Source organism: Bombina bombina, chromosome 7 (genome assembly GCF_027579735.1).
Source record: "Bombina bombina isolate aBomBom1 chromosome 7, aBomBom1.pri, whole genome shotgun sequence".
Classification (NCBI taxonomy): Eukaryota; Metazoa; Chordata; class Amphibia; order Anura; family Bombinatoridae; genus Bombina; species Bombina bombina.
The window spans coordinates 236342784-236366912 of NC_069505.1; the positions used below are offsets into that span (position 1 = coordinate 236342784).

The following is a 24129-nucleotide window of genomic DNA, read 5'->3' on the forward strand; positions in this document are numbered from 1 at the left end:
ATATCTGTAGTTTATTATATATAAAATAAGTGTGACCAAATAGGGTCTCATTATATATGTAGTTTATTATATATAAAATAATTGTGACCAAATATGGTGTTGCTATATATATATATATATATATATATATATATATATATATATATATATATATATATATATATATATATATATGCTATGAAAGAGGAAGTCACTCACAGGGTCTTGAATATAATCCACCAAGTCTTTGACGTTTCGGGTGTTACCCCTTTATCAAAACAGCATAATGATAAACACCCGAAACGTCAATAAAGACTTGTTGGATTATATTCAAGACCCTGTGAGTGACTTCCTCTTTTATAGCCTGTTTTATATATATATATATAAAACATATTTCTTACAAAATAGGGTGTTGCTACATCTGAAGTTTAAAAAAATAAATAGACTGCCCTCTGGGCAGGCTTATCGCCTAGTACATTACAAACTTGATCATCTATGTGGCTGTATATTTATTTTGGTTTTGTGCTGTGTTGACTGGTCCTTTAATACTAGCTCTAGTATTTATACATGATATGAGGGAATAAGGTTCTGAATCTTGTTAAAGGGACACAGAACAAAAAAAACCTTCTAAACATTTTTATTGCACCAATGCTTGCCTATAACTGTGTCTTTAAACAAAATGAAAAGATTAAACACATAGTTAAAGCCAACACAGGAGCAGAAATGAGCAGTACACAACTGGTGAATGGCAGCTTTACACATATACTGCCCCAACTGTCCATGCGGCTATGTTCTGTTTCAGACCAGTAGAGCATTTTCCTATTGTAATTTTATGCACCTTTAAAATCTGGAGCACAGGTGAAATAATCAGCTGATTATAAAAACCTAGTTATTTTACCTGCTCTCACCCAAGGTAATCCTGGAAATCTTACCTGTTAGGGAAGCCTGAGGACAGGTTTGAAAACCAGTGGCCTAGTCCATAAAGACAGAAAAAACCCTATTGAATGTATGCCTTGTATGTTTACACATCTTTGTCAGCGAGTGCTACTCGGGTAAGCCAAGAAATATAGAAATTCAGAACAACAATGACAAAAAGAGCTTGACCGTACGTGTCCTTCCTTCATCTACCTGTTCTTTTCTTCCAGCTCTTTATTGGCTTTCCGCTTAAACTTGGGGAGCAGCTGCTGCAGCAACTCCTTGACCGCGTCTCGCTCTTTTATTGCTGTGCTTTCGTTAGAGAAGTGGAAGTTGGTGGAGTCTCCTGCGTGGAGAACAAGCTGAAGTTGTACTTTAGCTTTGCCATCTGGGCTGATTTTCTGACCTATAATTAAAAATAAATAACTAAGGTTTAAAATAATTAGAAATGACTTATAAACATATATAGTGTTACATCTCTTATTTCAGCTAAGTAACGTTGAAGCACAGAACATTTTCTAAATTACCTTCCTGTTGCAATTTTCTATGTGTTTTCTTAATTCACTGCTTAAAATGTTCACCTTAAATCAGTGAGGCTACCTAGGTAGAAACTATTAGTGCGTGTGCACGGGACCTACACATATGCACTTTGTCAAAGCCGCTGACATCAGTGGTTTCAGAGACCGTACGTATGACAGATAATTCAACTGGCTATTGCATGACTGTTAATTCCAAACTGCGCAAGAACGCGCAGATCGGATTATTAGGCAAAAATAATGCATAATTGGAGGAATATTTCATTAGGGGGCAAGTGTTATTGTGAAAGATATTTAAGCAGTCAATGAAAACATGAATAATATAAAATAAAATGTATGCTTACCTGATAAAATGTATTTCTTTTTTGACACAATGAGTTCACGGATCATCTTAATTACTAATGGGATAGTCACCTCCTGGTCAGCAGGAAGAGGCAAATAGGACCACAGCAGAGCTGTTAAATAGCTCCTCCCTTCCCTCCCACTCCAGTCATTCGAACGAAGTTAGGAAGAGAAAGGAAAAGCCAAGGTGCAGAGGTGTCTGAAGTTTACATAACCCACAACCTGTCTACAAGAACAGGGCGGGCCGTGGACTTATCGTGTCAAAAAAAGAAATACAATTATCAGGTAAGCATAAATTTTCTTAAGACATGATGAGTCCACGGATCATCTTAATTACTAATGGGATTCAATACCCAAGCTAGAGTACACAGATGATATTGTAGGGACAAGATAGGGACCATAAACGGAAGGCACCACTGCTTGAAGAACCTTTCTCCCAAAAACAGCCTCAGCCGAGGAAAAAGTATCAAATTTGTAGAACTTTGAAAAAATGAGAAGAGAGGACAAAGTTGCAGCCTTGCAAATCTGTTCCACAGAAGCTTCATTTTTGAATGCCCATGAGGAAGCAGCAGCCCTAGTGGAATGAGCCGTCACTCTCTCAGGAGGCTGTTGTCCAGCAGTTTCATATGCAAAACGTATGATAATCTTCAACCAAAATGAAAAGATAAGTAGTCGCCGCTTTCTGTTCCTTGCGTTTCCCTGAGAAAACCACAAACAAAGAAGAAGACTGACAAAAGTCCTTAGTCGCCTGCAGGTAAAACTTTAACTCACGGACCACGTCCAAATTGTGCAGAAGTCTTTCCTTTTGAGACGAAGGATTGGGACACAAGGAAGGAACAACAATCTCCTGATTAATGTTCCAATCAGAAACAACCTTAAGGAGAAATCCCAATGTAGTACGTAAAAATTACCTCATCTGAATAAAAATAAGATAAGGAGACTCACACTGTAATGTTGAGAGCTCTGGCACTTCTCCAAGCAGAAGAAAAAGCAACAAGAAATAGAACACTCCAAGATAACAAATTTAATATCTAAGGAATGCATAGGCTCAAACTAAATTCAGACTCCATGGAGGAGTAACTGGTTTGAACACAGGCCTGATCCTGACAAAATGATTGTACATCTGGGACAGCCGTCAGACGTTTGTGAAACAAAATAGACAAAGCAGAGATTTGACCCTTTAGGGAACTTGACGATAAACCCTTCTCCAAACCCTCTTGGAGAAAAGACAAAATTCTAGGAATCCTAACGCTACTCCATGAGTAAGCCTTGGATTCGCACCAATTGAGATATTTACGCCATATCTTAAGGAAAATCTTTTTAGTTACAGGTTTATGAGCCTGAATCATGGTCTCTATGACCGAGTCAGAAAACCCCCGCTTGGATAAAATTAAGCGTCCAATCTCCAAGCAGTCAGCTTCAGAGAAACTAGATTTGGGTGAAGGGCCCTTGAATTAGAAGGGCCTTCCGCAATGGAAGTCTCCAAGGTGGCAGAGATGACATGTCCACCAGATCCGCATACCGAATCCTGCGAGGCCAAGCCGGTGCAATGAGGATCACCAATGCCCTCTCCTGCTTGATCCGAGCAATGACCCGAGGAAGAAGAGCAAACAGAGGAAATAGGTATGCTAGACTGAAGGTCCAAGGAACCACCAGAGCATCTATCAGCTCCGCCTGGGGGTCCCTGGACCTCGACCCGTATCTCAGGAGTTTGGCATTCTGTCGAGATGCCATGAGATCTAATTCCGGCTGACCCCACCTGAGAATCATGTCTAGAAAATTTTTGAATACTTGTCCAATTCAATAAGGAATGTTGCTCACCTTTAGATAAACTAATCCCTCCGGTTTATGAATTTATTGTGTAAATTAAGGTGGCCAATTCCTATTTTATAGTACCTTAGCGATGTAGTTTTTATGAATTTAATGAGCTGAGTATTCCTTGAAGTGTCTTGTTTTCTATATTTGTCCCTCTAATCTCTATATGGTAGATTATATCTATGTACAATGTGTGGATATATGCCACTATAAGCTTGTATGATTAAAGAATTTTTCTTTTATTTCACAATGATTAAAAATGGTATATATATATATATATATATATATATATATATATATATATATATATATATATATATATATATATATATATATATATATATATATATATATATATATATATATATATATATATATATATATATATATATATATATATATATATATATATATATATATATATATATATCAAAATATCAAATTAAATTCTGTTAGAAGTAATAAAACGAATAAAATCTTTACAGACACCGGTGTCTACTATGGCTTTATAAAATTGCGATTATTAAAATATGCAAAATACAGTTGGTACACTTTTGCCTTCTCTTCAAGCAATAAATATGTATAAATTATGCAAAACAGGATATATACATTATATAGTATTTCTTATCGCTATATATGATCATTTATCTTTAAACACATTTATATAAATGAACCAGCTCTACAGAAAAGGTGGATGGTTATAAGATTGTCTTTAGCTTGAAGTGTCTTTCAGGTATTATTTTAATAAACAGGCTTCTCCCCGTATATATACCTTTTTTATCAACGAAATATCTACCGAGTTAAAACGGTTATAAAAGATAAAAAAGGTATATATATATACGGGGAGAAGCCTGTTTATTAAAATAATACCTGAAAGACACTTCAAGCTAAAGACGATCTTATAACCATCCACCTTTTCTGTAGAGCTGGTTCATTTATATAAATGTGTTTAAAGATAAATGATCATATATAGCGATAAGAAATACTATATAATGTATATATCCTGTTTTGCATAATTTATACATATTTATTGCTTGAAGAGAAGGCAAAAGTGTACCAACTGTATTTTGCATATATTAATAATCACAATTTTATAAAGCCATAGTAGACATCGGTGTCTGTAAAGATTTTATTCATTTTATTACTTCGAACAGAATTTGATTTGAGAGAGATAGATATATATATATATATATATATATATATATATATATATATATACACATATATATATACATATATATATATATATATATATATATATATATATATATATATATATATATATATATATATATATATATCCATTTTTAATCATTGTGAAATAAAAGAAAAATTCTTTAATCATACGAGCTTATAGTGGCATATATCCACACATTACACATTGTACATAGATATAATCTACCATATAGAGATTAGAGGGACAAATATAGAAAACAAGACACTTCAAGGAATACTCAGCTCATTAAATTCATAAAAACTACATCGCTAAGGTACTATAAAATAGGAATTGGCCAACTTGTTTGGCCCCACCTGAGAATCAGGCTGGAGAACACTTCCGGATGGAATTCCCACTCCGGAGGAAAGGTCTGCCTGCTCAGAAAGTCCGCCTCCCAGTTGTCCACCCCTGAGATGTGGATCGCCGACAGGCAACAAGAATGGGCCTCCACCCACTGAATTATCTTGGTTACCTCTGTCATCGCTAAGGAACTCCTCGTTCCTCCCTGATGATTGATGTAAGTTCACTGAAGTTATGTTGTCCGACTGGAACCTGATAAACTGGACCAAGGCTAACGGAGGCCAGGCCAGAAGAGCATTGAAGATCGCTCTCAGCTCCAGGAAGTTTATAGGAAGAACAGACTCCGACTGAGTCCACACTCCCTGGGACATTAGGGAACCTCAGACTGCTCCCCCCCCCCCAGAAGGCTGACGTCTGTTGACACAATTGCCCAAGATGGTCTGCGAAAGCAGGTTCCCTGGGAAAGATAATCCAGAGATAACCAGCATTGAAAAGAATCCCTTGTCTCCTGCTCCAGTAGTATTCTAGTTGACAAATCCGCATAATCTCAGTTCCATTGCCTGAACACGCAGAGATCCGAGATGGAACCGAGCAAACTGGATGATGTCCACTGCCGCTACCATCAGCCCGATTAACTCCATGCACTGAGCCACTGATGGCCGCGGAGTGGACTGAAGGGCAAAACAAGAATCGAAAATCTTTGATTTCCAGACTTCTTGGGAAACTTAATAGATTCCCTATCAATGAAGATGTTTCTGACAGAAGTAACCCTTGTCTTTGGAACTAAGGAACGCTCTCCCAAATTTACCATCCACTCGTGAATCCACAGGAAGGATAAGGATCTTGCTTGATGTAAGGATAGCGCCTGGACTAGGATGTCGTCCAGATAGGGCACCAATGCAATGCCCCTTAACCAAAGCACCGTCAACAGTGATCCCAGAACCCTTGATAAAATTCTGGGGGATGTGGCAAGACCGAAGGGAAGAGCCACAAATCGGCAGTGTTTGTCTAGGAAGGCAAACCTTAGAAACGTGTGATGATCCCTGTGAATAGGAACATGCAGATATGCTTCCTTTAATTCCAAGGTTGATAGAAATTTACCTTCTTGGATCAAAGGTAGAATGGAACGAATAGTTTCCATCTGAGGACAGTACTCTGAAAAATTTGTTTAGACCTTTGAGATCTAAAATAGGTCTGACGGCTCCCTCTTATTTGGGAACCACGAACAAGTTGGAATAAAAATCCCAGACCCTGGTCCTGAAACCAAACAGGAACTATCACTCCCATGCCAGAGAGGTCTCCTACGCAGAGTAAGAACTCCTCTCTTCTACTGCAGATAATCTTGAAAACAAAAACCTGTCCCTGGGAGAAAAAGTCCTGAACTCTATTTTGTATCCCTGGGATATCAAATCACCCTGGATTGGGGACAGGCCTGTCATGCTGACTTTGATGCACCAGCAAGATTCTTGGATTGCTTTAACCTATTCCAAGCTTGACAGGGTCAACAGTAAAGTTTGGACAGCTCCTGCTTGAAAGAAAGAGTTGAACAACTTCCTGTGAAAGATCAAAAGGAACTAAACTATACTGACAACTGCTTTCTTATCCGGAGGGAAGGAATGACCCTTACCTCTCGAAATATCAGAGAGAATTTCCGTTAAAACAGGTCCAAACAAGGTCTTTCCCTTGTAGGGAATCACAAAAAGTCTATACTCAGATGAGGCATCCGCAGACCAATATCTATCCTCTAACACTCTGCGGTCCTGTGGCAACTCTGACATACACCCAATCCCTGGGTACCATTGACAAGACTCCTTGATAGAGTCTGCTATCACTGGGAAAAAAGGGGGGGACCCAATTTCTCCCTAACCTTTTAATCATCCTTGTAAAGGTTACTGGACTTATTAGGACTGAATACGCCGGGACCTCCCAAAGTAACAAACGGAGGTGTTCAAATTTAAACTTTACACTTCAGTATCAAGCAAAGGAAGTACACAGAGTCTGAGATTTTCCCCCTAAATACCACCGAAGAATCCTCCTCTTCAGGCTTCAAAGAAGAAAATTCGGAATAGCTATTTAAATACCAATCCTCAAGTGTTTTCCCGTATCATGGGAAAAACACAGACAACGTATCAAAGATCGCTCCAACGATCTTAGGAAGCAATGTCTAGATAAGGAATACCAGGTGGAATTTGTGAGGAAAAAATGCAGGGCACTGTATGAGATGGCTATATAAAAATGGTTACTGTCTCTTTAATCTTAAAGAGAAACTTTTTTATGTAAGTGGCAGTTCTCTCACAACATAGAAAACAGATAAAAAATGATCAATCAAAAGTCTTAACTTTTGTAACACATAAAGAATCGTTACTGTCTCTTAAATAGTAAAGAGAAAATTCTTTATTTCTCTAACAACATAGGGAACAAATAAAAAATGATTAATCCTGTAAAGACTTATTTTTTTTTTACACATAAAAAACTGTTACTGTCTCTTTAAATTTAAAACAGTTACTTTTTTTTTTTTTTTTTAAACTTTACTGTGGGCAGATATGGCTGAGAAGGTATAAGAGAATTATAAAAAAACCTCTATACCTCAGCTAAATCCAGCTGAGGTGTATGTTAGCCTTTGTGCACAAATTGAGTCAGTGGAAGCGTTTTCTAAACGGAACCACTGTGACCTAAAGTCTGTCTTTATGTAAAAAGCGATGTAGCTAGAAACTTCAGCACTGAGCTGACACTGATAAGTCAGGAGCTAACATACATTTAGGCATATTCTCGCTCTCATCCACTTCTGTGAGCAGTAGTAATCCCACAAGGGGTGCGCTTCGCTAAATGACTAAGTGTTCAGTACATAACCCCAAGCGCAGACATCTACCCCTGTCTTCCGATAACCGGAAGTACTAAAGAAGAAGGCGCGCAACCAATTTGGCGCCACACAGGCTCCGCCCATCATGGGCGTTTGAATATGCAGTACCCGGTCGCCATTATTAGTTACAAAATAAGCCCGAGGGAACCATAAGCAGACTATCAGCTTCCTCTTTGTCAGATAGCTGCTGGCTAAAAAGTTACCGTGTAACACCCTCACACTGAGCGCCTCTCTGCTCATTGTTTAAAATATGTAATCTCCCGGTCAGTTATATTAGACATGAAACCGCCGGGAGAAAAGATGTCACCTGATACATTTTAGCCATAGTGCATGCATCAAAACTGCCGCCTATAGCCCCAGTGCCTGCATCCAAGCTGCCCTGTTTGTGTCCCTTAATACACTAGGACATCTATCTCCTTCACAATGAGGTCTGTAAAGAATTAAAGTGCCCAAACTTTTTCTGAGTTGTCTACTTATACCCCCAGAAATAAAGTCAGCACTTACCTCATCTTCTGCCTGGCAGCAAGGCAGTTCCCAGGTTTAGGAGGTCCTCTCCCTCCCATGGACCGGCAAGTAAACGAAAGTCCTGAGTAAATAGCCCTCAGGTTTTCCGTGTAAGGGCAGCATCAGTATATGGGAAGCACAGTGAGAATTATGTCCCACAAGTTCCCATTGCTCTAAAACCACCAAAGCTCTACTGTAGAGACTGATATGGACTACGGTTACACCCTAGGACAAAGCAGCACACTCTGGCACTACTTTAAAAATAATAAACTCTTGATTGAAGAATCTAATCTAACACCTCACTTTACCTCTTCCTATCACTAACGTAGGCAAAGAGAATGACTGGGGTGGGAGGGAAGGGAAGAGCTATTTAACAGCTCTGCTGTGGTGCTCTTTGCCTTCTCCTGCTGACCAGGAGGTGAATATCCCATTAGTAATTAAGATGATCCATGGACTCATCGTGTTCTAAAAAAGAAATGTATTTTCCTATTAAGGTTTTGGTTTGAAAAACTGAATATATATGTATAAAAATTAATTTAGATTTGAAAGTAAGTTCTATTTGCAAACAGCTGGTACGGCCATTGAAAATCTATATCTGTGGCGCACTAACAATTTGTCAGTAGTATGCTATTACAGATATATTGACGACATTTTTGTGGTGTGGCGGGGGACCATGGAGGACCTACAAACTTGGTTTGAGAAATACAACATGGCCACCAGTAATGTAAAATTCAAGATGACTGTTGATAGACAGACTATCAACTTTCTGGATCTGACGGTCTTTAAAAAGGCACACCAATTGGGTACTACCTTATATCATAAACAAACTGACCGTAATTCCATACTGAGAGCAGACAGCTGTCACCCTCCTGCCCTTTTAAAGGGCATAGTCAAGTCTCAGTTCATAAGAACAATGAGAAATAATTCAGAGATGGATACTGGGATCTCCCAACTGACAGGAGTGGGAGAGAGATTCCGTGAAAGGGGCTATAAATCCTTGATTATCCAAGACAACATGATCACAGCATCCTCACTTACTCAAGATGAACTGATTAAGCCTACATTAAAAAGAGACACGAGCAATAAACTAATTATGTCTACTACATTCACTCCAACCACCAAGAACACGGGACGCATTTTACATCAGCACTGGCCCATAATGGCGTCTGATCCAAAATTAACATTTACCCGTCAGTTACAACCTATGGTGGGTTTTAAGAGGGGTACCAACCTTAAGGATCTCTTAATGCGCACTGATCAGAAATCTAGCTACACCACAGGGGCCACAATAAACATCAAAGGATCTTACAGATGCTTGGGCTGTACAACGTGTAATGGCCTGGTTAGTACCAAAACCTTTCATCACCCACACACTAACAGGAGATATGTGATTAAACACTCCATTACGTGTACCACCACACACGTAGTGTACCTCCTCTTCTGCCCATGTTCGTGCTTTTATGTGGGCAAGACTACAGGCACGTTACGTGAACGAATGGCAAATCACAGGCATGCAATAAGATCTGCACTGAAACAGGGAGACTCCGAACAGCCTGTCGCACGCCATTGTGCTAAACAAGGTCACGCTGTTTCTTCCATACGTTACATCCTCATTGACCACATACCCCCATTGGACCGGGGAGGGGATTGGAGCAAGACATTGCTTAAACGTGAAGCCCAGTGGATCTTCAAACTTGGAACTATACATCCAGGTGGATTAAATACCACCCCAGATTTCAAAAATCTTATCTGATCCCATAAGATAGTGCTACATGCTTGGGGAACAACCCAAGGTCATTGTGGCTACGTGTAGCTTCCAGCTCCATTGCTCCTATGAACAATGATAGCTGGTCGCTTACGACACATCCGGGTGGAGGGGACACCCCCCACCTTGGTTGTGGAAGCCTGGTCCCTGAGGTAGAATTACCTACTTATGCACCTTAGACCTTACTGTGGGGATTCATTAAATTACCTCTAAACATGAAGGAATAACAAGATGGACTATCTCTGTTTCATACTTGGTCACTTATAAAGTTGGCCTTATTTATCTTTCTATATATACGTGATAAGGAGAAATATACATCAGATGTAACTAAGATATATTCCTATACATCATTAAGCATAGTCTTAGAACAGGTGATAAGGCATTTCTGTCAGACAAATTGTGATATCCCTTTAAAGGTTGGATTATGAATATTGATATAATCACATATACCTTTCCCAGTATCAACTTGATAATTTATGTCTCTTTGAGAGTTCACTGTATAATTAGGTGAATATCTCTATTGGGCTCAGTACTTGTACATGGTCATAAATATAAAGACGAATTGTAGTACTGATATACTTACAGCATATGGGTAATGTGAAATAGATTTATGCCCAATTTATTATAGCACATTACCATTCTTCCCATTCTTCCACTTGAAAACGTATTTACATATCGTCAAAACAGATTCTGTGGGTATACTACTAGCAAAGAGCCCACTTAATATTTGCAGTCATTCCACATTATTATATTTATTGATAACAAGCACAGCAAGAATCACCACTTTGTTGTATTTAAATTTAAACTTATATTTATTTATGTACATATATTACTGTTTATATTTATGCATGAAGGTGACTCAGAATGTTTATCACTTCTAATCACATATATAGGTGTGTTGCACTATGTGATTTACCACAGTGTTAAAACACGATTTATGATTGTTGACTATAACCATAGCAACAGTTGCTATGATGATCTATATACACGATGACACTCGATCAGCCGATTAGAGCTAATATCACGGCGATCTTAGGCAGCTTTTCAATATACCTAAAGGTACATTAGCACTTGCTTACTTAGTACACGATACATTACTATGTAAGAGTTAGTATATGATGACAAAATACACAACACTGTTTGTAAGCTGAATATTCTTATGCCGTGAAACCGGAAGTGAGACAATATCATTTCCGGTAGGCATTATCACAGTGGAACGCAAGATGCGTTCCACACACGATTTTTGGCGCACTTTTGGAGTAACACTTGTTTGGTGAGATACTGTTAGAAACACTATAAATTGTTTGATGTTTGTTTATGAGTTAATGCTGATGAAGGGGTTGTCAACCCCGAAAACGTTCCATTAAAAGGATTTTGTGGAAGCCCTGAGAGTGCATCTGTTTCTGTTACATATACTACTTATATTTGCACCCAGGCTGCTGTCTCTTGGTGGGCTGAACTGGAAATTGTTTGGATATATAGATAGATATAGATATAGATATATATAAAAAAGTATTGTATACTTTACTGATTCTTTCAACTTCAGTCCAAAACCTTTCAAGGTAAGGAGGATACTAAAGGTTTCAAACTGCATGTATTCAGTATAATCAAGGTGTTAAAATCGCTTGCTCAAAATTTGCTACCCAGCAGTAATTTAACCACTTGATTGTCCATATGTATTCTGGGCAGTAAAGGGTTAAATCACTAGCTCACATTTTTACGTCAATCAAAAGGTTAAACCCTACAATGAATAAGTGAAATCAGAGATAAAGGTTTGAGGCCCTTACAGGGTAAAAATATTGTATTGTACAATGTTTGTGTGCGTTACTCGTGCCATACTCATGCCAAAGGCGTTAAATCAGCAGGGCAATATGCTAAAAAATATGTTGATCCCTATAATAAATACACATTTCCATAACATGTATGTAATAATAGCAGTACAGTAGCGCTGGCAATAAGATCATATCCCCTACTATATACAGCACATGCACTAGATCACTTACATTTTATGTCTGCGTACATGTGGCTGACTGTGAACCTGTCCTTGCCCTCTGGTGCCCAGGCAATGCGCTCGGCCATGAGGTAAAGAGCGCCATCTTGTTTTTTCTGGCGCACCTTTTTAACGATCAATAAGACTTCTTCAGATGATGTTGCCATGATGGCAGAGAAGGCTGTTAAAGACAAAAATAATGTAACATTTTAATGTGTAATAACAAGGTCCAATACTGACCACAACACAGGACTAATTGTTTTCTCTTACTTTTTATTAACACAAAAAAAAAAAAAAAAAAAAAAAAAAAAAAAAAAAGGGGACCATCTGTGCTGGGGAAAATACATTTTGTATAGAGAAATTACATTTAATTGTAGGAACTGAAAAATGATGATCAGATCGATGTGTCTGGATAAGGGTGCATAAATGATAGTCCATGTAATATGGATATCAAATAGGCAACAATATCAAATGATCATCCACATGTTGCCCCGAAACCCTCAAAACGGTTACAGAATATTATCAACCTTTACTTTAGATTCCCATCTTTTATTACTGCAGCTGTTTTTCAATACTCAAACTGCACCCATAACTTGCCTTATTTGGAAGCCAATACAGAAGCCGCCGTTCACCTGCCCGTCTACACAGCGCTCATGTCCCAACGCACCTGCTCGGCTACACATCGCTCATGTCCCAGCACACCTGCCCGGCTACACAGCGCTCATGTCCCAGCACACCTGCCCGGCTACACAGCGCTCATGTCCCAGTATACCAGTCTCATCTGCCTGTATACACAGTGCCCTCTGCTCACCTGCCCGTATAAACAGTATACCAGTCTCCTCTGCCCATATACACAGCGCTCCCCTGCTCAACTGCCCGTATACCAGTCTCATCTGCCCGTATACACAGTGCCCCCAGCTCACTTGCTCGTATACCCAGTATAATCATCTGCCCATATACCCAGTGCCCCCAGCTCATCTGCAGGTATACACAGTGCCCCCAGATGACTTGCCCGTATACCCAGTATAATCATCTGCCCATATACCCAGTGTCTCCAGCTCATCTGCCAGTATACACAGTGCCCCCATCTTTTCTGCCAGTAAACACAGTGTAACCAGCCCACCTGCTTGTATACACAGTGCCCCCTGCCCATATACACAGTATACCAGTCTCCTCTCCCGTATACAGTGCCCCCTGCTCACCAGCCCATATACCAGTCTCATCTGCCCGTAAACACCGTGCCCCCTGCTCACCTGCCCGTATACCAGTCTCATCTGCCCGTATACACCATGCCTCCAGCTCATCTGCAAGTATACACAGTGCCCCCAGCTGATTTGCCCGTATACCCAGTATAATCATCTGCCCATATACCCAGTGTAACCAGCCCACCTGCTCGTATACACAGTATACCAGTCTCCTCTGCCCATATACACAGTGCCCTCTGTTCACCTGCCCGTACACCACTCTCCTCTGCCCATATACACAGTATACCAGTCTCCTCTGCCTGTATACACAGTGCCCTCTGCTCACCTGCCGTATACACAGTATACCAGTCTCCTCTGCCCGTATACACAGTATACCAGTCTCCTCTGCCCGTATACACAGTATACCAGTCTCCTCTGCCCGTATACACAGTATACCAGTCTCCTCTGCCCGTATACACAGTATACCAGTCTCCTCTGCCCGTATACACAGTATACCAGTCTCCTCTGCCCGTATACACAGTATACCAGTCTCCTCTGCCTGTATACACAGTGCCCTCCGCTCACCTACCCGTATACACAGTATACCAGTCTCCTCTGCCCGTATACACAGTGCCCCCTGCTCACCTGCCGTATACACAGTATACCAGTCTCCTCTGCCCGTATACACAGTGCCCCCTGCTCACCTGCCGTATACACAGTATACCAGTCTCCTCTGCCCTTATACACAGTGCCCCCTGCCGTATACACAGTATACCAGTCTCCTCTGCCCGTATACACAGTATACCAGTCTCCTCTGCCCGTATACACAGTATACCAGTCTCCTCTGCCCGTATACACAGTATACCAGTCTCCTCTGCCCGTATACACAGTATACCAGTCTCCTCTGCCCGTATACACAGTGCCCTCCGCTCACCTACCCGTATACACGGTATACCAGTCTCCTCTGCCCGTATACACAGTGCCCCCTGCTCACCTGCCGTATACACAGTATACCAGTCTCCTCTGCCCGTATACAAAGTGCCCCCTGCTCACCTGCCGTATACACAGTATACCAGTCTCCTCTGCCCGTATACACAGTATACCAGTCTCCTCTGCCCGTATACACAGTATACCAGTCTCCTCTGCCCGTATACTAGTCTCCTCTGCCCGTATACACAGTATACCAGTCTCCTCTGCCTGTATACACAGTGCCCTCCGCTCACCTACCCGTATACACAGTATACCAGTCTCCTCTGCCCGTATACACAGTGCCCCCTGCTCACCTGCCGTATACACAGTATACCAGTCTCCTCTGCCCGTATACACAGTGCCCCCTGCTCACCTGCCGTATACACAGTATACCAGTCTCCTCTGCCCTTATACACAGTGCCCCCTGCCGTATACACAGTATACCAGTCTCCTCTGCCCGTATACACAGTATACCAGTCTCCTCTGCCCGTATACACAGTATACCAGTCTCCTCTGCCTGTATACACAGTATACCAGTCTCCTCTGCCCGTATACACAGTATACCAGTCTCCTCTGCCCGTATACACAGTGCCCTCCGCTCACCTACCCGTATACACGGTATACCAGTCTCCTCTGCCCGTATACACAGTGCCCCCTGCTCACCTGCCGTATACACAGTATACCAGTCTCCTCTGCCCGTATACAAAGTGCCCCCTGCTCACCTGCCGTATACACAGTATACCAGTCTCCTCTGCCCGTATACACAGTGCCCCCTGCTCACCTGCCGTATACACAGTATACCAGTGTCCTCAGCTCCTCTGCCCGTATACAGTATGCCCCAACTCCTCTGCCCGTATACAGTGTGCCCCCAACAAGCTCCTTTGCCCCTATACACAGTGCCCCCAGATCCTCTGCCCCTATACACAGTGCCCCCAGATCCTCTGCCCCTATACACAGTGCCCCCAGCTCCTCTGCCCCTATACACAGTGCCCCCAGCTCCTCTGCCCCTATACACAGTGCCCCCAGCTCCTCTGCCCCTATACACAGTGCCCCCAGCTCCTCTGCCCCTATACACAGTGCCCCCAGCTCCTCTGCCCCTATACACAGTGCCCCCAGCTCTTCTGCCCCCATACACAATGCCCCTAGCTCCTCTGCCCCTATACACAGTGCCCCAAGCTCTTCTGCCCCTATACACAGTGTACCCAGCTACTCTGCCCCTATACACAGTGTCCCCAACTTAACTGTCCCTATACACAGTGCCCCCAGCTCCTCTACCCCTATACACAGTGCCCCCAGCGCCTCTACCCATATACACAGTGCCCCCAGCTCCTCTACTCCTATAAACATTGCCCCCAGCTCCTCTGCCCCTATACACAGTTTCCCCAGCTCCACTGCCCCTATACACAGTGCACGTCTCAGCTGAGCTCCTGGTGTATACAATGCTCTCTACCACACACTTTACCCCTGTATGACCCAGCCCTGCAACCCCAGGCCGGAGCCGCACATCCTTTCTCCGGGTCACGCACCGTTTCTGTCACCCGCATACGAGCAGCGTGTCCATGCTCACACAGCGACCTGCTCACAGCTTCCTCTTCCTTTGCTCGGAGCTGTCTAGCTACGGAACCCCCCAAAGGACAAAACACCTCCGCTCCTGACTGCGCTGTCAAAGAGAGGCGTACGATTGGCTACTGCCGGTCACGTGTGTAAGCGCCGCAGTCTCAGTAGCTGAGCGGTGTCACAAGTGTTAGAGTCACTGAGATGTACAGGCCGCGCACGCGCAGTAAACCTATAGGGTCGACTCTTTACTGATAATAAAAGTATTCAGACCTTAGGGGTGCCAGCTGTCCTCCTGTAGGTGACAGCATTAGTGACACATGGGGGTTACACAAAATCCGTCCCCAAAGTTCCACCTTACCCCCACCATATATATTTACACAGGTTTGGCAGGCAGTGATGCCGTCCGCTTGGCTGCCAATAACATAAATCAATTTTACCTCTGAATGCCACTAACACTGCAGTGACTTCACCCCTGTAGCACACAAAGATCTCTCTCCACCAGCTGAATTTTAAAGTATATTTGCATAGTTGCCAACATTTGAAACACATTTCCAGGGACACTTTGCAGCTATCAATTACCTGCATGAAAAATTTTACCACACGCCCTGCCCCAGTGCCCTAAAGTTCTGCCTACTTTGCCAAACCCACATAATTAGCATAATTTAGCTCCGCCTGTTTATTATGGTGCAGAGATTATATATATATATATATATATATATATATATATATACACACACAACTTTAACAGGTAAATCCAGCACCCTTCTTTATGCTATTATTTCAGCATTTTTCAGCGCATCTTTCCAAGTTTAGAATAGTGCACGCACGCTGTGTGGGATCTGCCAGCCCACATATATGGATATAGTAAAGCAAATAGCGTCAGCACTGGTAGATACAAAATTCCACTTTATTGAGGTAACAAACAAAGTTAAAAACAGCAGCGACGTTTCGAGTCAACACAGACCCTTACTCATGCTATAGATTGTGGGAAATCACCTTCTTATATAGCACCTGTGTATTAATTAGCTTAATTTATCTGTATACATTCAGATCTCCATTTTGGATTTTTACCCCCTAACGGGTCAGAATGTTCAGCAGTAATCATTGTACTTAAATCACAGCTTATTACACATAATTCATTTTTCTATCAAGTGACTATAACCCAAGACTATATATCTATACATATTATTAAAAACATGGCAAACAAAATTACAAATACACCAAATCACCTAACAAAATTTATAAAAACAAATGAAGATCATAGTCTTTGTTTAGACCATTTGGAATAAGTGTTTTTAGATGCTGTATCCACCATACCTCCCTTTTTTTTAAAAGTAATTCTCTGTTACCCCCTCTTCTCTGTTTAGGTATGTGGTCAATTATTTGGAACCTTAATAAGTCCTCTATTAGATGTAAAGACATGACACTGCCTGTATCTTCCCATTTTATTAATGCTGGACACACAGTTAGCCAGTTAAGGTTCCAAATAATTGACCACATACCTAAACAGAGAAGAGGGGGTAACAGAGAGTTACTTTAAAAAAAAAAGGGAGGTATGGTGGATACAGCATCTAAAAACACTTAGTCCGAATGGTCTAAACAAAGACTATGATCTTCATTTGTTTTTATAAATTTTGTTAGGTGATTTGGTGTATTTGTAATTTTGTTTGCCATGTTTTTAATAATATGTATAGATATATAGTCTTGGGTTATAGTCACTTGATAGAAACATTAATTATGTGTAATAAGCTGTGATTTAAGTACAATGATTACTGCTGAACATTCTGACCCGTTAGGGGGTAAAAATCCAAAATGGAGATCTGAATGTATACAGATAAATTAAGCTAATTAATACACAGGTGCTATATAAGAAGGTGATGTCCCACAATCCATAGCATGAGTAAGGGTCTGTGTTGACTCGAAACGTTGCTGCTGTTTTTAACTTTGTTTGTTACCTCAATAAAGTGGAATTTTTTATCTACAAGTGCTGACGCTATTTGCTTTACTATATATATATATATATATATATATATATATATATATATATATATATATATATATATATATATATACACTTACCAGAAGTCCCACTTTTACTGGGATTGTCCCTGTTTGGAGGCGCTGTCCCAGTGTCCCACCCGGTTGTTCATTCTGTCCCAGTAGGGTTGCCACCTCCGGGTTTCAAATCATGTGTCCGGGTTTCAGACCTTCTAAGACCGGGACACTTTATTCAAAATGACTGGACTGTGTCTTTCCAGCATAATTAGATGCTGGTACTTTGTTACATACAGCCCTGCTTAGCACAACGTTCGTGTCCTTCAAAGTTTACATTTAGTAATACAGACTGAGTGAGCAGCATAGGGTTTTTATATTTTGTAGTACTACTTGGTTTATTTTTCTAAGAATTTAACACCCCCGACTTCTGGTGAGATCACCGATGATATATGTTTAGGGGAATCATGTGGGTATGACCAGGAAGTGCAGACAGGCAGGATTTTTGGCATGGATCTTGCTTTACTTCATGCTAGCGTTTTGGATGTAATCTTCCTGCATTATGGTATAGCGTAGCCTCTTAAACAGCTTTAGCAGGTACTTATGTGTTTCTTTTTTACTTATTTCATTCAATGTTGTATTTATGCCTTATCAGTATTTGGCTCTGTTCCTTAATTAGACACATAAAACACAGCAGATATTAAATTGTGTGATGTATACGCTTTTCACTATTTTATTAAATTGATCATTATGCTTGATGTTTGGCATTATTTAGAATCTGAACTTTAGCTGAATGATTTATTTGCTCATGTTGTGTATGGGTTGCCATGACAACGTAATGGTGCCTTTTTTACTAGGGGGTGATGTTATAGTCTATTTAAACTGTATGATGCACTTGTTGTCAGACTGAGGAAGGGTAGAGTATCCAAGAAACATTGCACACATAAAAGCTACTACTTTAAAAGGACCTGAAATCGCCACGCTCCCTTGACCATGCCCCTGACCATAACCCCCACTGGCACCGCACCAGCTGGTCCCAGTTTCACCTCTAAAAATTATGGTAAGCATATATATATATATATATATATATATATTTTTTTTTTTTAAATATGAAACTAAAAGGTATAGAAGAAGAATGCAAAAGGAAAATGTATGCACATATGCCATTAGCGCTATCACGGAGATAGACTTTTGGTTGTAGTGGTTTTCAGATATTTCCACCATTTTTGTTTATTCCCCATTCTGCTTCACCTGCACGGTCTATTAACTGCAGCAAAATTAAATAAACCTGTCAGAATCCATCTTCAACGCTGTGCAATAATCATCATCATCATATTGGTTTTATGGCTAATTGGTCACTTTGCCACCAACACACTGAACGGGACATTAAACACTAAATAAATTCTAGGTAGAATGACGCATTCAAAGAAAAGATTAGTCAGAGAATAACCTGTAGATGTATTTTCTTAAGTTTCATGAGCTGTTTAAATATTGACAAAATAAGTGTACAGTATTGTTGAATATAAAACAATGGGAGCTGCCATGTTGGAATTTAGGATAACTTCTCTGCTGTGACCAATTAGAGACAGTTTTAAATAGGTCACTAGAGTGTACAGCCAATGGCTGTGTGGAATATAACAATGTTCTGCACTTCCATTTCTAACAGTAACTGAAAATGTCGCGATCGCTCAGCTGATCGCTCAGCTGATCGCTCAGCTGATCGCTCAGCTGATCGCTTTCTCTTCTTTTGCCTTTTCCGGCGTTGTAGCGCTTCCTTGGTTGCCTAGCAACCCTGTTTGCCACCGGCCCCTTCTGCTGACGTCAGAAGGGCTTCTTATTCCGGCGTCTCCTCTCCTCGGTGCCTGTTTGTTCTCATTTCCCGGCTTGTGAGTACTAATTTGAAATACTTTAGATTTGAACTGCTGGCTTACTTGACTTCTACCCTGCTTAACCCCTACCTGCCTGAAACCTGTTATCTGGACTTTGTTTTGCTTGACTATTCTTCTGGTTTACCCCAAACTGCCTGATTACACGTTGCTGAAACTTTGCTTGCTAGACTATTCTACTGGTTAACCCCAAAACTGCCTGATTACACGTTGCTGGACGGACATTGCTTGCTTGATTATTCTACTGGTTAACCCCTATCTGCCTGATTACACGTTGCTGGACATTGCTTGCTTGATTATTCTACTGGTTAATCCCTACCTGCCTGATTACACGTTGCTGGACATTGCTTGCTTGATTATTCTACTGGTTAACCCCTACCTGCCTGATTACACGTTGCTGGACATTGCTTGCTTGATTACTCTACTGGTTAACCCCTACCTGCCTGATTACACGTTGCTGGACATTGCTTGCTTGATTACTCTACTGGTTAACCCCTACCTGCCTGATTACACGTTGCTGGACATTGCTTGCTTGATTACTCTACTGGTTAACCACTACCTGCCTGATTACACGTTGCTGGACATTGCTTGCTTGTTTACTCTTTTTGTTAACCCTATCTACACGAAGTTTCTTCTCCTGACCCTGCTGTACCAACTTCCAGTCTATTTCAGTGAGTATATTATACTGTAGCTGTTGCAGGGTCAGGTCCTGGTATATACTCACAGTGCTAGGGTGTTACAAACCTCATTCTAGCATTTGGGTCTAACTCTGGACTTAACCTATCCTGACATTACAAACAGGCCATATAATGGACCCTGGTGAGTTATCCAGAGCTGTGGCTCTACAGGGACAGCTTCTTGGAATCCACTCTGCACACCTCTGCACAATCCCTGGATTCTAAGTTGGATCAAATTAGTGCTCTTTTGCATAATCTCTCTCCACCTTCACAAGTCTCAGCAACTCCTGTTGTTCCTGCGGCCAGTTCTAACCCTGCATTTAATCCGCCACAACCTGCAGAACAGTTAGTTCCCAGAATTCCGCTACCTGATAAATATGACGGCAACCCTGAAGACTGTCGAGGATTTCTTAATCAGTGCCGCCTTCACTTCAGAAATAATCCTCTGATGTTTGTTTCCTCCTCCTCCAAGATCACCTTTTTGATTTCTCTTATGAAAGGTAAAGCCTTGGCTTGGGTGTCTCCACTGTTGGAAAAGGATGATCCTTTGCTCCATGATATTGACACTTTTGTATCCATATTTTCTTCCGTGTTTGATAAACCTGGAAGGTCAGCGGCTGCCGAAGCAGGACTTTTAGATTTAAGGCAGGGTTCTCTTTCTGTAGCACAATATGCTATAGAATTCCGGACTTTAGCTGCTGAAACTATGTGGAATCATGGGGCCCTGCGTGCAGCGTTTCGTAAAGGTCTTTGTGATCGTTTAAAAGACGAACTGGTTTATAGGGATCTTCCTGATTCTCTAGAAGAACTCATCAATTTATGTATCAAGTTAGATGCTCGTTACTCTGAGCGTCTCCATGAACGTTACCGTAACAGAAGATCCTTTATCAAATCTACTTTCCGTCCTATGTCTCGTTCACCAAACCTTCCTGCTCCGAATTCTTCTATCTCTGAATCAAGTGAACCCATGGAGGTTGGTGCAATTAAGTTATCTGAAGCTGAACGTCTTAGAAGGCGTAATCTTGGACTATGTCTTTACTGTGGTATTAAGGGGCATATGTTAAAAGATTGCCCAACCCGTCCAGTAAAAGCCAGGGCTTAACTCCAGAAAGAGGGACTGAGTTAAGCCAAAGATCTTTTCCTACCCTCAATCCCAAGCTGTTTGTTCCAGTCACCTTCCGTTTTGGCAACACCAAGTTCCAGGCTCAAGCACTCATCGATTCTGGAACTGCAGGAATGTTTATGGATTCAGATTTTGTCAATTCCTTTCGGATTCCTTTGCTTTCCAAGAGCCAAGTAATTAAGGTCACTATGGTCAGTGGTCAACCCTTAGGTTCAGGAATCATTCAATATTCTACGATACCACTTCTTATGTCTGTAGGAGTACTTCATTCGGAAACCATCTGTTTTGACATCATCTCTTCTCCTCGGTTTCCTTTAATTTTGGGACTTCCTTGGCTACAACTTCATGATCCGGTTTTTTCCTGGTCTAAAGGGGAACTTGTTACTTGGGGATCTTCTTGTTTCAAACAGTGTCTTCAGAATACTCCCAAACCTTCTAGTACAGTTGTGGCAGTTTTGGACATTCCTGATTCTTTGCCTGTACAATATCATTCTTTTTGTGATGTCTTTTCTAAGAAAGATGCTGAAATATTACCTACACATCGGACCTTTGATTGTCCCATTGACCTACTACCTGGAGCACCTCTTCCTAAGGGTAAAACGTACCCATTTTCTCGTCAAGAAAACGTTTCACTAGAAGAATACATCAAGGATAATTTGGCCCAAGGTTTTATTCGCCCTTCTTCCTCTCCGGTAGGAGCAGGTTTTTTCTTTTTGAAAAAAAAGATGGAGGTCTTCGTCCTTGCATTGACTATCGTGCTCTTAATCAGATTACAATCAAGAATTGTTATCCCCTTCCTCTCATTCCTGAATTGTTTGATCGTCTCCAGGGTGCTTCCATCTTTACCAAATTGTATCTTCGTGGGGCATATAATTTGGTCAGGATTCGTAAAGGGGATGAGTGGAAAACAGCCTTCAACACTAGGTTTGGACACTATGAATATTTAGTTATGCCTTTTGGGTTATGCAATGCCCCTGCAGTTTTTCAACATTTTGTTAATGAAATATTCAGAGACTATCTTAATCAATTCGTCATTATCTATCTTGATGATATTTTGATTTATTCTCGGACTTTACAGGATCACGTTCATCACATTAAACTAGTACTCCAGAGATTACGTGAAAATTCTCTCTTTGCCAAGCTTGAAAAGTGCTCTTTTCATCAAGAATCTATTCATTTTTTGGGCTACATAATTTCACTGTCTGGATTTGAGATGGATTCTGACAAACTGTCGGCTATTATAGATTGGCCTAGACCAACTTCCTTAAAATCTCTTCAGAGGTTTCTGGGGTTTGCCAATTACTACCGTAAATTCATAAAGGACTTTGCTAATATCTCGGCACCTCTTACTGCTCTTACTAAGAAGGGTCAGGATTGCAAGCATTGGTCTGATAAAGCCTTACAGGCCTTTGAATCTTTGAAGTCTGCATTTACTTCGGCTCCTATTCTTTGCCATCCAGTTCCGAGTCTCCAATTCATCCTTGAAGTGGATGCTTCTCTGATCGCTGCTGGGGCTGTGCTATCTCAGCGAAATCCTCTCACTAGCAAAATTCTTCCTGTGGGGTTCTTCTCCAAGAAGTTTAATTCTTCAGAACTGAATTATGACATTGGTAACAAAGAATTGTTAGCTATTAAGATGGCTTTGGAAGAATGGAGACATCTGCTTGAAGGCACGGTTCAACCATTTCTTATTCTTACGGATCATAAAAATCTTCTGTATCTTCATACTGCTAAACGCCTCAACTCACGTCAAGCCCGATGGGTTCTGTTCTTTTCCAGATTTAATTTTGTCCTCTCTTATATACCTGGTTCTAAGAACACTAAAGCGGATGCTTTATGCTTTATCCAGACAATTTCTGGCCTCTGATTCTACATTATTGGATTCTGAACCCATTCTCCGTCCTGCTAAAGTTCTTGCTCAGTTGTCTACTTTTCCTTTCCAAGCATTACAGTCTGCTCAAGCCTCTATTCCTTCCTCCTATAACATACCTCCTGGAATCTTGTTTGTACCTACAGAATTCCGCCTCAAACTTCTTCGTTGGGCTCATGATAATATTTTGTCTGGACATCCAGGAGTACGTAATACATTGTGGAAACTCAAACAACATGTCTGGTGGCCTTCTATGGTCAAAGATGTCAAGGATTATGTTGCAGCTTGTAATGCCTGTACCTCTAATAAACAGTCTTCTTGTTTACTTCTTGGACTCTTACAACCTCTACCTGTTCCATATTATCCCTGGTCTCATGTTTCCATGGACTTTATTACAGACCTTCCTAATTCTGCCGGAAACAAGACCATATGGGTTGTGGTAGACAGATTTTCCAAAGCAGCTCATTTTGTTCCTTTACCTGGATTACCATCTGCCCAGAAACTCGCTGAACTGTTTATACTCCATATCACCAGATTACATAGTTTTCCTTTGGACATTGTCAATTTGTCTCAAGATTCTGGAAATCTCTATGCAAACAATTTGGAGTTACCATATCTCTATCTACTGCCCATCATCCTCAATCCAACG

At 41.0% G+C, this 24129-nt stretch overlaps 1 protein-coding gene across 2 annotated transcripts in view; it reads right to left on the reverse strand.

Moving 5' to 3' along the window:
- The window catches only part of GTF2H1 (general transcription factor IIH subunit 1), a 173418-nt gene extending 157389 nt beyond the window's left edge, over nucleotides 1-16029 (reverse strand). The window contains exons 1-3 of one of the 2 annotated variants that reach the window (XM_053720664.1): nucleotides 15902-16029; nucleotides 12236-12403; nucleotides 1108-1300 (exon numbers count right to left, since the gene is read on the reverse strand). In XM_053720664.1, coding sequence (XP_053576639.1) covers nucleotides 1108-1300; nucleotides 12236-12389 — 347 coding nt within the window. In that variant the 5' untranslated portion in view covers nucleotides 12390-12403; nucleotides 15902-16029. Of the gene's footprint in view, nucleotides 1-1107; nucleotides 1301-12235; nucleotides 12404-15837 lie in introns of both variants that reach the window. The other variant, XM_053720663.1, reaches the window with a different exon arrangement.
- Between the last annotated feature and the right edge of the window lie 8100 nt (nucleotides 16030-24129).